The sequence below is a fragment of the Haemaphysalis longicornis genome, unplaced genomic scaffold (assembly GCF_048455015.1).
Source record: "Haemaphysalis longicornis isolate Haplotype H1 unplaced genomic scaffold, Haemaphysalis longicornis Haplotype H1 scaffold_243, whole genome shotgun sequence".
NCBI lineage: Eukaryota > Metazoa > Arthropoda > Arachnida > Ixodida > Ixodidae > Haemaphysalis > Haemaphysalis longicornis.
In genome coordinates this window covers 18,151-33,710 of record NW_027526309.1, presented here as the reverse complement: position 1 = coordinate 33,710, position 15,560 = coordinate 18,151, and the positions used below count along the sequence as shown (strand labels likewise).

Sequence of the window (15,560 nt, the reverse complement as noted above, 5' to 3'; positions counted from 1 at the left end):
GTAACTCAGCACATGAGCAAGGTGCGAACAGGGCCGCTAGACGGGTGTGAGTGGTCGCGTGACGCTTTCACGTGGCATTCAGCAAGAACGCAGTGGGTAAACCCTTAGATGTGTTTGGTGAGTACATCACCTGTCTTCCCCGTCTTCGCGTGGGCTCGCAGCTAAATGGGTAAGACAATGGGCTCTTGCTTTGTCAGTCTATTAGTTCCAGGTTCGATTCCCGGCGGTACCCGTAAATTCTTTTATTTGTTCGCTGGAGTTTTCGGGTGACACCAACGGTCGCGAAAGAACCCTTGGGGGGTAGAGGTAAAAAGCTTTGCTTTCAAAAAAGTACAAGAAAGAGAACAAAAAAATGTCGAGACACACAGTCTTTGGAGTCCAGGATTGCGTCCATTGCTTGGCGCCGCTGGTCTGGGCGCAACCGCCGTAACATTGCCAAGGCTTCTTCGAGGGCGTCCTGGATGTTGTTACCCTCCGGGCGGTTGGCACGCAAGGCTCTTGAACGCTCTCTGTGGAGAGCCCCGGCACGGTGGTGGCGCCAGCTGATTTCCGGCACTTGGCACACTTCGCACAGCGCGGCCAGTTCTTCCTTGGTGTATACCGGCCGTGGTTCTACCGGGTGACGTTCTGCGATTGTGAGCCCCTGAAAGGGTGCCGGGACGGAGGTGCGCGCAGTGCCAACGAGTACTTGAGGCTAGTCTGACCACTCCAGACGACAGTACCAGCCAACCGGCTGGCCGGAAGGTGACAGCACCGTCCACGTGGCCACCTCTTCCGTAGGTCGTGCCGGACGGTACGGCGGCGGGAACGGTCGGCGCCGTGAACGCTGGGGCGGAGCCGAGCATTCGGGTTGCCGACGGTGGTAGGGGTGGGCCCGACTGCTGTTCCGGGACATCTTCTGCAGGCAAAAACAAGGAAAACAAAAATGAGCAACTAGTTAGTGACGCGTGCGCATATTGTATCGTGGTGACGGGGAATACTGATGTGGCACGCGCTGCCCGCGGCAGTCTTCTCGCTGATCCCCGTGGGCTGCATCCTCCCGTGAAAAATACCGCTTTAGTTCGGACACGTGCACCGGACCGTACGATTCACCTGTGGGAGAGTTCTTCAGCACATACGACAGGTTAGACTTACTGACAACGGTATACGGGCCATCCCACCTGTGTGCAAGTGAGGCGGTGAAGCCCTTCGACGCATCACTAAGTGGATGCGTTCGCTTCAACACAAGATCACCCACGGAAAATTGTACATCCCGTCGGCGCTTGTCGTACTGTGACGTCTGGTCGAGTCGGGAGATGTCGAGAAGTTCGCGAGCCTCCCGGACGGAATCTGTCAGCCGCTTGCGGAGGTCAGCCACGAATGTCGCGGGGGATTTATCGGTGCGATTCTGCGTGGGTTGGAGCGAACTGTCGAGAGGAAACTTGAGGTCTCTGCCGAAATTCAGTTGCGCTGCAGTGAAACCGGTAGATCTGTTAATCGTTGTCCGCGTTGCGAAGCCCATATCGGGAAGCTTATTGTCTCAGTCCTTGTGACGGCCAGTGTGAGCAATGAGCATCGACTTAAGGTTTCGGTTGACCCGTTCCGTAATGTTCGCTTGCGGGTGGTAGGCCGAGGTGCGCGTGTGGCGTATTCCCAATGCGTGGCAAGAATCTCGGAAAACCTTGCTAGTGAAATACGTCGCGTTGTCCGTGATTAACTGCGAGGGAAAACCAAACCTCGTGAACACTTCCAGGAGGCATTCCCACACCTTTTGAGAGGTTAGTTTGCGCAAAGGAAACAACTCGACCCACTTTGAGAAGTGGTCTGTAATTACCAACAAGAACTGGTTGCCCCGAGGACTTTTAGGAAACGGCCCCATCACGTCGCATGCAACGATTTGCCACGGCGAGGTGCTGTGGACGGACGTCATTGTTCCAAGCGGCAGGCCTCCACGTGGTTTGGTTTTCTGGCATATGGGGCAGGAGCGAGCATACCGAAGTACATCTTGTCGCATTCCCGGCCATGTTGCTGTGCGGCATAACTTTTCATAGGTTTTTTGCCCAGACGAGTGACCCGCCAGAGCGGAGTCATGGTAATAGCCGATGAACAACATAGGCAATTTGCGGGGAACGACAACTCTGAAAGCAGTTTGTGTTGAGTCGTCGTCTGCCTGGGGGATGTATCGCAGCAGCATACCGTGATTTCCAAGCAAGTAGCTGTCAACCTCGTCGTCCCGGGTAGTTTGTGGAGAGTCTATTGTCGAGAGCTTGTCGATGACTTTGCGACATAGACCATCGCTCCGCTGTGCCGCAACCAAGTCCTGCTGGCTCACCAACGATCCCCACCGGTCGTCCGTGGGGGCCTGCACTGCTGCAACCACCATACTTTCTTCGTTTTCCACCTGTGTATCAGTAGAAAGGGGAGCGCGTGACAGCGCGTCTGCAACTGTATTAGTGGTGCCGTTCTTATATTCGATAGAGTAGTCATAACGCTGCAGCGCGAGTGCCCAACGAGCGAGTCGTCCTGCTGGGTTTTGAAGCCTCTAAAGCCAGCAGAGAGCTTGGTGGTCAGTCTGAATGGTGAAGCAAGCTCCGTCTAGAAACATGTCAAATTTTTTCAGCGCGAACACAATCGCTAGGCATTCCTTTTCGGTGACGGAATAATTGCGTTCGGCTGGCGTCAGCGTGTGACTGGCGAAAGCCACTGGTCTCAACACTTGATCCCACTCTTGTAGAAGTACCGCCCCCAAACCGAATTCACTGGCGTCTGTTTGTACCACAAACGGCTTGTTTAGGTCAGGGAGTTGCAAAGACGCATTTTCTGCTAATGCTGTCAGCAAGGTTTGTAAAGCGGATTGTTGTTCGGATGCCCAACACCACTTCTTGCCTTTGCGAAGTAGGTCATTAAGCGGTACAGAGATGCTCGCGCACTGGGGAATGAACTGGCGATAAAACGCAGTCATGCCAAGAAACCGTTGCAAGCTTTTGACGTCGCCCGGCGGCGGGTATTGGAATTTTGCTTGCAGTTTCTCTGGATTTGGTCGCAGAATGCCCTTGTCAACAACAAATCCGAGCAAGTTGATTTTTTCCCCGGCCAGTTGTACTTTGCCGGGATGTATAGTCAGCCCGGCCGCGCGCATGCGCTGTAGCACTATCTGCAAATGTTCCACATGTTCCTCGAACGAGCGTGAAAAGACAGTGACGTCGTCGAGATAGCATAGAGCGAATTCGTGTTTCGCGTCACCCAGAACAATATCCATCATCCTTTGATATGAAAGGCATACGCACAAATTCAAACAACCCCCGGTGACATGTAAACGCGGTCTTCAGTACATCGTCTGGGTGCATTTCTATTTGTAAATAGCCGCTTGAACAATCCAAGGTTGTGAAAAACTTCGCGCCTGCCACGGCATACGTTATTTCGTTCACCGACGGGAACGGGTAGGCATCTCTTTCAGTCATGGCATTCAGTTTTCGGTAGTCAACACAGACTCGCATAGATCCGTCTTTCTTACCGACTGGGACGACGGGAAACGCCCAAGGACTCTTTGATGGACGAATGACGCCGGTGTCGAGCATCTCGTCCAAGGCGTTCATTGGTCGTGGGCTGCATCGCCATGGTTTCACGTCCCCAGTGTCGATGCGATGCTGCAAGACATCCGTTTTCCCTGGTTTTTCCGTGAACATGTCTGCATACTGGCACAGGAGGGCTTCGAGCTGTCTGCGCTGAAACGACGCTCCCTTGAAATTCTGCAGCTCCTGTAACAAGTCTGCGGGCAGGCTTTCAGTCGGCAAAGCAGCGTGAGGCCTGCAGGGTAGTGGTGGGCCCGCTGAGGTCTCAAACGGGAAGAAACCTGGGTCGTCGCCAAGGTAGTAACCGCCAGCCCTGATGTCCAACCGCATAGCAGCATCTGCGATAAAATCTCTGCCTAGAATCATGGCAACCGACAAGCCCTTGAGATACAAGAACCGTTGTCTCTTAGCGCGGGGGCTAACCGATATGCGTAACCGAACGGCATTTGTGCTCTCCGTGGCAGCGCCCGACGCCATCCTAAGCGTAACTTCGGTATTTTTTTTTGAAGCTTGAAGCAAAAATTTTACCCGCCTTGCCTTGCAGTGTTCGAAGAGCATATCGCCGATAAGGGAAACTGTGGAACCGGTATCAAGGAGTGCAGTGACGGTCTTACCGAGCACTTTGACACGAATTGTTGGTGAAACTACCCTTGGGGGATACTGCATGCGATCCACCGAAGGCACAAGAACAGATTTACCAAGTGTGTTGGCCCGCTGCGACTTGCTGCCTGGCTTCAGCGGCGCCGGGGCGTGAAGTTTCCGGAACCCGGAAATCGGTCCTCGGTGGCGGGCCCCTGCTGACGGGCCTGGTTGCGTCCGTACCAGATTCGTCCGCCGGATGGGTCGTCTTCGTGTGGGACCGGGTGGCCCACGGCCCCGTAGCCCACGTTGGCTGGGACCGGGTGGCCCACGGCCCCGTAGCCCGCATTGGCTGGAGTGCGGCCATGGTAGTAAAGCAAGAGCCCATTGTCTTACCGATTTAGCTGCGAGCCCACGCGAAGACGGGGAAGACAGGTGATGTACTCACCAAACACATCTAAGGGTTTACCCACTGCGTTCTTGCTGAATGCCACGTGAAAGCGTCACGCGACCACTCACACCCGTCTAACGGCCCTGTTCGCACCTTGCTCATGTGCTGAGTTACAAAAATTAAAGGAAGCTCACACCAATGCATGGCATCTCACTTCTAGTACGCCAATTTGCTAAAGCCTGTGGCCTCCAGTGTTCACGTAAAAAATCACAGCTCCTTGTCGTCCGCCCTCACGCCAAATCAAGGAATACATTCAAATACTCCTTGATGGCGAGGCCATCACTCCAAGCCCCAGGATCACGATCCTGGGCCTTCATCTCGAGGCTAACACCAAGAGTGACGTCTCCTTTCAGCGCCTCAAAAACAGCATCAATCAAATCATACACATGATCAGGCGAGTTGCCACCAAGAAGCGAGGCCTAAAGGAATCTGGTACCTTACCATTAATTGAAGCTTTTGTCCTCTCGAGAGTCACTTACGTCAACCCCGTCTTCTTCTCATCAAGGAAGACATAGAGATGCTTTATGTAATGATTAGAAAGGCGGTCCAGCAGGCCATTGGTCTTCTCATGAGTGCGTCCACACAGAGGCTGCTTTGCACGGGGCTCCACAACACGGTGGAAGAGCTGATAGAAGGCCATCTTTCTAACGAGAAGGTCCGACTCAGAACTGCGGTGGGTAACCGTATGCTTCACCAGATTGGCTGGGCAGCCTAGAATGTCACTCCGCTTAACGTACTCCCAGACTCTTGGCGACTAAAACTAAAGATGCTCCCTTCGCTTAGAAATATGAACCCCTCACATGACGAGGGTCACCGGAAAGCACGGGCTCAAGCGCTAAACACCACCCTCGGTGGGGATCATGCAGTTATCTACACAGACGCCTCCAAACATCGAGGGTAGCAATACGCCATCATCGTGGCTACCTCCAGAACCAACCTCCTTGCGTGTACCTCGCTTAGGACACAAGAAATGACGGTAGCAGAAGAGGCAGCCATCACCCTGGCTCTCACTCAACCAGGGGTTCGGAGGGTAGTCACCGATTCCCAGCAAGCCTACTGGAATTACCAGTCGGGTTGGGTGTTCTGACCTGCACTGCGCGTGCTAAAAAACCACTTCCCAAACGGTTCCATTCAGCACATCTGGACAACCCCTCACGCTTCAATGGAGGGCAACAAATACGCCCACCCAACAAGCCTGCGCTTTTACCTCCCGTGCTATGGAGTTGCACGAGGACAGTCACCCGCTTGTCACATTCAGGGAGATAACCCAGCATTATTGCATTCTGAGACAGACCGTACCTTCCCCTTACCCTGACCTTTCCAGAAAACAACAAACTACCCTACGGCTCATACAATCCGGGATCCTTCCCACAGCCTACGCGTCTTCACGTAATGCATCCGAATCGCTACGACGCTGAATGTAAATTTTTCTCAGAAGTAGGAATACTCCGCCCCGTAATCGGGGTGTGCGACTTTAGCCCTGAGCACCCTCCTGTCCTTCCGTCAACTACCCAACAAGAGCCATGGGAGATGTTGCTGTCCAGGCCCTCTCTGCCTACCCAGCTTCAGCGGGTGGATAGAACACAGGCCGCGCGAACTGCATATGTGCCCCACAGAAGAAGGAATCACTCCCCAGGGCTGCACTCTGGTATGTTCAGAAATCTGAACAGAAGTATTTCTTCCTCCTCCTGCTCCTTCTCTGCCGCAAATCTCGTCGTCTCCGTCCGCGGCGCAGAGACGGAGAAGTCAGATCATCTAACACTGGGTTGGAGATTTATTTTATAAAAAAAAGTTTCCACTCTTGTGCTACACCAATACAACTCAACCGAACACCGTTCATGCATCATTAATTGATTTAACCTTACCAGGAATATCTCTTTGAAGTAATAAATGGTGTGGTTAAGTGAATTTTACTTTTCTCTGGTTTTACTATTTGTAGAGCGATGTGAGTTAATTTAAGTGACGTCGCATGGGTAATCGTTATGGGTGCCGTTTACAGCTTTGCTTTCCAACCACATTCACGGGGTGGATTGGCGCGATTTTTTTCCCATGCCTTTATTATTGTTGTGCTCTACAAACACATTGCCAGCTAGATCATGCCTGCTGAATTTAGGGCCCAAACCATTCTTTTGCTATTTCACATGATTGCAGCTGTATGAAACATTGCTTCTGTTTAGTTTTAGCCTATGATTTCCAACAGGTCACTTAACTACTGTCAAAATCATATTAAAACATTAATTGCTATTTATAACAAACAGTATTCTAACATTTTACATAAAACATTTGGTTGTTACCTCACTTGATGTTTGTGTTACACAGCCAGCCTGGTTCATATTTATCTAGGTTTGAAGGACATGTACACAACAAATGCCTTACTGCAATACATCCACATGCCCGTCTTACAACAAATCAGCAGTGACAGAAGCCACACGTTTTGTCTTTCCAGCAGAGCTTTTGTGTCAACAAAAAAGGAATCTTTCTTGGCTTCTCTGCAGAGCTTTGCACTCAAGCAAAAAGATCACTTGGTTGTTTGGCTTTCCTGCAGGACTGTAGTGTAGTGCTAGAAGGCATCACTTGGTTATTTGCCATTTTTTCTGTGTATTGTGCCAAGAAACCCTTGCGTTTTGTTTGAAAATGGAACTTCACACCACAGACTGTGCAGAGAAAGTAGAGCTACTCACTGACTTTTTTCACAGCCACGGAATTTTGGTAGAATCACTTGTCATTCACAAACACCGTGTTTGCTTTCTGTCTGAAGGTGTGAATCTGGGAGAGTTGGTTTATATTTTGGGGAAAAATACAGCTACAATAACAGTACTGAAGTACAAGGAAAGGTGCTGTGATGAACAGTGTCCATGTGTTCGCAGCTTTTTTGTCCAGTTTCTTTCCTGTGTTTTTTCATGAAGACTTGCTACAGTGCCTGATCAAGCCTGTTTTTGTCTGACAAAAATGTCAACAGCGAAGCACTTATCAATGCTCACATGCTGCCCATTGACACCAAAGCAGAAGTACGTTCACTGGAGTCATGTTATTGTTGAAGCCTTCCAGGATACATACAGCTTTCAGCTGTACTGCAATATTCACAAACACCAATAAAGACATTCACGTCCACATAGGTGTCCTTGGCTCCAGTTCCTGCACAAGGTATTAAGTACTCTCGGGAGAGGATAATGTCAAGCTGTACAAGAACCATTCCCTCGTAGATGTGCTCCATAACCTGTTTTTTAGGCTTGTTAGCATAAAAAATAGTTTCAGTGCCCTTTTTTTTTAAAACTAATTACCACCACCAGAGAATGTGCTTTCTAGCAGTTGGACTCTGCTGGGTATGCATCGTTGCAAACAAAATATGGGACACTGCATTATGGCCCTTACGACTAAGCATAGTCACTTAAGCTATTAGCCGAAACAGTTTTTACACAGCACAGAGTTAAAAAGCAAAAGAACATGAAATATCTCCTTGCAATTAGAAACTTTTGCTGTTCACCCCCCTCCCCCAAACACAGAGCAGACATTTACCAGCTGTGAACACAAGTATTAAAGTCAAGTTGAATTCCAAAGGGTGCTCCGGATGGGTACATTGATGTCACAGTCAATCAGAATGCGTGAATCCTCTGTAAGCCTTCGAGAGAAGCTCTCACCATTACTGGCCATCCAACTGAGTGGGCATGGAAGTATTGTTGTTGGTTATGTTGACTTCCAAGCCAAACACGAGTAAACAAAAAACTAGCGTACCAAAATACATAATCAGAACAGATGCAGGATGAAGTTTGTTGACTAACCGGGTTGAAGAAGGCAGAAGGCAGTGGGGCAAAGGTTAGGGAAATAAAATCCATGCGGTAATGAGACGCTGCCAGACGATCAGCTGGTGAGGAGGGAGGGCTATCCTATCTATCCCTTGCTACCTCTTTACTATAATTGAGCAGATAACAACCTTTAATTAAACTTGCTAGCTGGCAGTTCCACGTACCCTATGTAGAAAATTTCAAGGTAGACAAAACGTTGTTCCCGGTGCATTCAACAATGGCTGCCTACAGATTGCTTAGAATTCGCAGCTCATTTGAAGTCTTGCATATCATGAAAGCACAATAGTATTATTCGAAGCAACAAATTCGAAAAACATAGATGAACAACAAGAGCCACTTGTTTACCTTGAGCACACCAAACTTGAAGGCACTATTTAACACAAATGTCAAGCTTGGCACAAACGGCGATCTTATCGACTTGACTTCTCCCGAACTTGCACATTTGGAGCTTGAGCCTCCTTGCACAGGAAGCCAGCTAGTGAGCGGCTGGTTTCAGCGATAGCTGAGTACCTATGCTGCCCATGGACGGGCGGCTGCTGGGCTCTCCCATTCAACAGGCCACCCACGAATGTGGAGCTGCGCTCCCTGCAGATTTCTTGCACTGCCCCGAGAGAAAAATTGCAGAATATGGTACATGCGAGGACGGATTGCGTTCGACGGTGCCCTGCGCTACCTGACGATACTTGATTCGTGCCCACACTGACGCCACTGACACTGCGTCGCTCGCGTTATCGCGTCATCAAAGTCAGCTACCTCGTTAGCCACGGCGCTAAGCGCTGGAAAACTGATCCGCACGTTTTACGCCAGAATCAAAATACAAGGCTAGGAATGCAAGTAGCGATCGGAACCAGTAGACAACGAATGCAGGAGCATAAAGCCGATGGCACGCGAACTGCAAGACATTATGAAGCTAGCAACATATTTAACGGCAACAATTTGCACGAAAAAAAGCGGGGCGAAGCAGCTTGCCAAAATAGGATGCGTTAGGCTTACCAAAACTAGCAGCAGCAAGTTCACGAAAAATAGTCAATAAATAATTGCAAACAATCCTCCCAACAAGAAAAAAGCGCCGCGAGGCAGCCGCTGTGCAAGGCGATAAGGACGTAACGTTGCGCAGGCTTGCGGTTGGGGCCACGGCCGGAATTCCACATGGCGCACACATACACACGCCGTCCTCGATTGTGGAAAAAAAAAGTGACGTCACAGGAAGTCACGTGATTAGTTTAGTTTGACGTCACTTCTGCGGGGCAGGAGCCACCGCGAGGGGGCTAGATCTCGTGCCCCGCGTGGGGCAGGAGACTTACCCTTTGAGGCATGCATAAAAGAGAAAAAAAGTGTTCTAACGGGGCCGCCAGGGGGCCGAGCTGAATGGACGTGTTCCACGTCAGCTCTGTCTTTCCACGGCTCTTGTGGCGTAATTTCCTACAATTCCTCGGAAACAACCACGGCATCGAGTGTCCGACGGACCTCTGTTTCGGTGGACACCTCTTTTTCGAAGTCTGGACCCCTGCCCGGCCTGCAGCGGACGAGAACCCCTTCACAGGCGGGGCCGCCCTGGCCTAGGCCTAACCATTCGAACGCGGACCTTAACACTCCTTGCGGCTCTCGGCGCCTTCCCCCTTCGCCCGGAGCAGCAAAATGGAGCGCATCGAGGTGGACGGTGAGTCTATCTCGCCCGAAGACCTAAGTGAAGCGGCTGGGTGGCTTACCAGTCACCGGCGATGGAGCGCCCGCGCTCTAGCCAAGCTAGGCCTCGCCTCGGGCGGCTGCTCCAGCAAGCCCGTCACTGCCTCCCAACCAAGCAGCAACACGTCACGTATAAACACGCAAGCCTACCGGTCGCAGCGCCTGTCCCGCCAGCCGCCGCTACCAAGCGAGGACATTAAAATCGTGCTGCGGCCCCGAGAAGGGCTGGACATCACCAAGATAAGCCAAGCCGGCTTGCGTGACGGAGTGTTGCGCTCGGCCGGAATAAGTTATGACAAGGCAGCGGACGATATACTTCGCACCAACGTCGTAAAAAACGTTATTGTCGCCAGCACTCCAAGCATGGGACGGGCCAAAAAATACACGTCCATACAAGAGCTCCGCTTCGGGGACATCACCGGTGGCGTAAATCATGGGGGGGTCAGGGGGGTCCTGACCCCCCTTGTGTTCGGGCTGGGGGGGACACCCCTTGCAAGTGTCCCCCCCTTGAGATTCATCTTTCATTTACCTTTGAAAGCCAAAACAACTGTTGTTTTTGTGACTAATAAGTACTGCACGAGCTGAAATAACCATCCCGTTCCCGCTAAATAAAAAGAAGGTTCGTTTTCCACAATCGGAGACGTGCACAAGGTGCAAGCGGAATCACTGAAAGCAGGTCAGCTTTCGAAACGATCAGCCCGCTGCGCGTTTAGGGTTGCAGGCAGCGCTGCGCGCAACGACTAGTCGCCGAAACTCGAATACGCGGACGGCCCGGCAACCAAACGGATAGACGCACGCACGCAGCGTCGGCGAAGGGCCACATGAGGCGCAAAGAACAACCGCTTGAAAAGTTGAAAAGATCATCTCCACTTCTGCACGCGGCGGCGGCACACAACTCTCCGACTGCGGCGTGAACTTCGACGGGTCCGAAAGCTGAGTAAACAAAGATGTTTTCTGCCTCTCCCGTCCGACCACTTTGCCCGCACGATCAGGCCGCTGCGCGTTTCGGGTTGCAGGCAGAGCTGCGCGCAACGACTCGTCGCTGAAACTCGAATACGCGGACGGCCCGGCAACCAAACGGATAGACGCACGCACGCAGCGTCGGCGAAGGGCCACATGAGGCGCAAAGAACTACCGCTTGCCTGTCACGTGAATAGAACACCTCCCATCAGTCTTTCCTTTTTATTTTTTATGACTAGGCTTCACGACTGTCACGTGATGCTCCCTCCTAAACTTTTCTTTCCTCCATGGTGTTCATTCACTTGCTTTGGGGTGACCGGTGAAGTTGTGCTCCCTGCTGCCCGATTTTCTTTGCGATCGGAGATTTCGACACGTTTTAGGCAACGATGCAGTGGTGGCGTGTCCAGGCTTGAGTACGTGAAAATGAGCCGCATGACCAACGTTACCTCATTGAAGCGTCAGTCAAATACGTTACTTAGCTACTTTTCAAAGAAGACTCTAAAAACAGAATCAACAGACTTGGCCTCAGCGTCCGAATGTGAGGCGTCCATCTTCGAGGATTCCGCGATCCAGGAAGTGCCATCACATCCAGAGGGGTCGTGTGGAAAATCCATTTTTTCCGAGCCTGCTCCAGTCCCCGAGCCTGTCAACACTACCGACGTTGGGGTCTACGATGGAAAGTCGGTAAGTGCGATCAATTCGGCATAGTCGAAATTCTGTTCTGATTACGTAAAAAACGAGCGCGAAGTTGACCGCGTTTACGGATGTGCAGGTCAAGATAAGCTGCAGCAATTACAAGCGCAGAAATGAAAATTTCAGATCCCCCAGACAAAAAGTATAGGTGCGCTAATGTGCGTGTGTGTACACACATATAGAAAAACCTATTTACATCGTACTCGATCTCACATTATTCCTTATGTTAAATGGTCTGAACATTCCGGTGCCATGAATTATTTTATGTATTGTGCGCCTCGTACGTCGAAATATTGGTTATTTAAACCGGAATAGGCTATGTGTACGTATAACACGGTTAGCTACTCAAGTTTAATCGAGGCGGTTTTCTTGTTTCTATGTTTAAGGTAGCCAATTCTTACCACAGGTACAATGTCAAGAATCCCTGGGCATACGAACATCGAGCGGAAGATTAGAATCCCAGCCTCTTGAAGATGTCGCCATTGCGAAGGCTTCCGGACCCAGCAGGCAATTTCCCGCTGATCGCAACGTCCCGGAATGTGGTAAACCTTCCTTAACTAGCCCAGGCCCACAACAACCAAGCCGGATCCCAGTGAGGCTTCCGGGGGCGCCTTCTCATCCAGACGTCCATCTAATGCCGACTCAGATTGTCACAAAACCCGGGGATGGCAGTAAGACAAACAAGAAGAATTGCCTTACATTTCAACAAAGCTGGTTCGACGCATTCCCATGGCTTCACTACGCTACAGAAGTTTCCGGAGTCGTCTGCTATTACTGTGCAGCAGCCAGACAACATAATGTTTTGAAGCCATCGAGACAGCCAGCTCCGGACTCTTTCACTGTAACTGGATTTTCAAATTGGAAAAAGGCTAAAGAAAAATTTTCGAAGCATGAGAATTCAGAAGGCCACAAGAACGCCGTCTACCAGCACAGCAGCCTTCAATCGACGTCGGTTCATGATCAGATCAGTACACACACTGCGAAGCAGCAAGAAGTGGCCAGGCGGTGTTTAAAGATTATTTTTCAAGCGTCTAAATATCTCTTACGTCATGGCTTGCCATTTCGTGGTCATTCAAACAGGGAAGGAAACTTCTACCAGTACCTCATGTCACGCGAAGAAGACAATGCAGAATTCACGGCCTGGATGAGACGCAACACGACGTACACGTCTCCACTACTTCAAAATGAAATAATTGATCTATTCGGAAAGGCGATCCTAAAGGAACTGAGCAACAACATTCCAACAGACATCTACGCTATCATCGTAGATGGCGCGCGAGACATTGCTGGCACCGAACAAGAGAGCGTATGTGTGCGCTATGTTGATGAAGATCTGCGACCAGTTGAGGTGTTTTTAGGTCTTTGTGCCCTGCCGCATGCCAGAGGAGCGACCATTGCGGAAGCCATTACTAATTTCTTGAGCACGGTGGGGCTGCCCCTCTCTGGCTACCATGCGCAGACGTACGACGGCGCTGCCAACATGAGCGGGGAGTATAATGGCTGTCAGGCGATTATAAAATCGGAAAACCCGCTTGCAGTTTACTTTCACTGCGGAGCTCACAGCTCCAACCTTGTAGCCGGTGATGTCTCCAACTGCTGTCCGGAACTTCGCGATGCACTCATGGCCGTTAGGGAATTAGGTGTGCTCGCAGCACGCTCCGGAAAGTTCAAGCAACTTTTCTGTGAAAGAAAGTCGGAGAAAAACATCAAACCCCTTTGCCCAACGCGCTTCTTGTGCCGAAAGCCAGCTATATCTGCCGCGTTGGACGAACACGATGCCATAATTGCTGCTCTTGACGAAATGATGAAGGAAGCACCAGCCGAGCAGTCTGCGAAGATATCTGGCATTTTGCACAGCATGGAGTCGGGAAACACGCGTCTCCTCTTGAAAATAGCGTTGAGGGTGTTCTCTGTGCTGGAAGACTTGAACACATACCTGCAAGGACGTTCGTCAACCGTCCACGGAATGCTCCAGGTCGTGGAGACATCCAAGCGTGAGCTTCGCCATCTGCGCTCTGTGGAGATGTTCAGTGAACTGTTTGATGAGACTGCCAAAGCTGCCGAAGATGGAAAAGTGCATCCTGTGGAACCGCCGAGGTCCCGACGGCGCCCAGCGAGGAACGAAAACGGGAGTGCCAGTGACGCCCCAGTTGAAGCAAGGGCCTACTTTCGACGAATATTTTTTTCAATAATTGATGCTGCTGTAGCGGCCATTGAGAAGAGGTTTAATCCAGATTCTGAGGGAATCGTGACGTACAGGGCACTGGAACTTGTCCTTCTGAACCGGTCATCAGAAGCAGATTTAGACGTGATCCGACGATACAAGAGCATCGATATCGGTAAAGTCGTGTCTCGCGTGCGCTTGTTGCACGAAGAACACTGCAACCTCAAGTCCGTCGACGACGTGGCAGCAGTACTCCGGAACATGCACACGTCCACCCGCCAGTATTTCAAGGAAGTGGAGAGTGTTCTCAGGATTATCTTAGTGATTCCGGTCTCTTCCTGTGAAGCAGAGAGATCGTTCAGTGCCTTGAGAAGACTGAAAACATGGCTGCGTAGTACGATGGGGGAGGAACGCCTCAACTGCATGGCTTTGGCACACGTTCATCAAGACGTTATAGACCTCATAACGTTGCCAGGGTTGTTGAAAAACTTTGTCAGTGCGTGCAAAAACCGCGCTATCGTTTTTGGACCCTCTAGAAGTGTCGAAAGCTAGGAAACATGTCATAGGTGATCAGTACTCATATTGTAGAGAGTATTTCTTATTGATCTTTTTGTAACGTCTGCAATAGCACAGCGCAATTACGTGAGGTATGAAAGCATGCTCGTTTTTCTTATTTTAATTCAAATCACGATAGTAATTTGTATATAAATGAAAATAAAGCACAAAACAAAATGGCCGCCTTGGCAAGATGTGTGTCCCCCCTTGTGATTTTTCTGGAGTTACGCCACTGTACACCTACAAAGTGTGCGCTTACGCGGCGCCACCGGAGGACACTGTCAAGGGTGTTATCCACAACATCCCCGAATATGACAGTGCCGATGACATCACGCGCAGCCTCCTCTACAAGAAGAATCCTACTATTCTCCAGGCGAGACGCATGGGCCGTACTAACTCTGTCCTCATAGACTTCGAAGGACCTAAGGTACCACACTATGTGTACTACAGAGGTGCGGAATACCGTTGCTTCATTCACAAGAAGAAGCACGAACTGTGCGACAGCTGTGGCCGTCTAGGACATCGCTCGGACGTTTGCCCAGCGCCCGACAACAAAGTGTGCAAGATCTGCGGCAGCGAGGCTCCGGCGGACCAACACTATTGTGAACCCAAGTGTGCACTGTGTGGCCGCGATCATCCTACGGGAGATAAGAAGTGCGGCCAGCGGTTCCAAACCCCATACCTTCTGAAGAAGCGGAAATTGGAGAAAAGACTACAACAGCCAAGAACCCTGTCATCGCCGAGGACAGCAGTGTCTCTCCAATGGCATTGCGTCGTCCCTGCTCAAGAACAATGGGACCCCAGCGGATCAACGCGGACGAGACGACTCGTTCCCGGAACTCTCGCAACGTGAGCATCACAGCCGACGGGATGGGAGCCACGGGGCAGGATCCCATGACGTCTCCTCCAGTAGTCGACACCGGTCCCGATCCACATCGCGGAGGAGGACCCTCAGCAACCCGGGGCCCAACAACCAAGGACGGCAGTCGCGATCCACGTCGCGAAACAGACGTCAAGCAACCGGCCATTCTCAATTAAACAAGGTGAGGTGGGCGGATACGGACTCCCAAGGCAAACAAACTCCGAAAAATAATGCTTCCACACCCAACGCCTTAAAA

The 15,560-nt window shown here is 51.0% G+C and overlaps 1 protein-coding gene across 1 annotated transcript; it reads left to right on the top strand.

Annotated features, from left to right (window-relative positions):
* Positions 1-10,022: 10,022 nt before the first annotated feature.
* LOC144172583 (uncharacterized) lies at positions 10,023-15,195 on the top strand (the record flags this gene model as incomplete). The annotated part of the gene is made up of 2 exons (XM_077701244.1): positions 10,023-10,484; positions 14,681-15,195. Coding segments are annotated over exons 1-2 (977 nt in total), but the record flags the coding sequence as incomplete, so codon positions are not given.
* Positions 15,196-15,560: the final 365 nt, after the last annotated feature.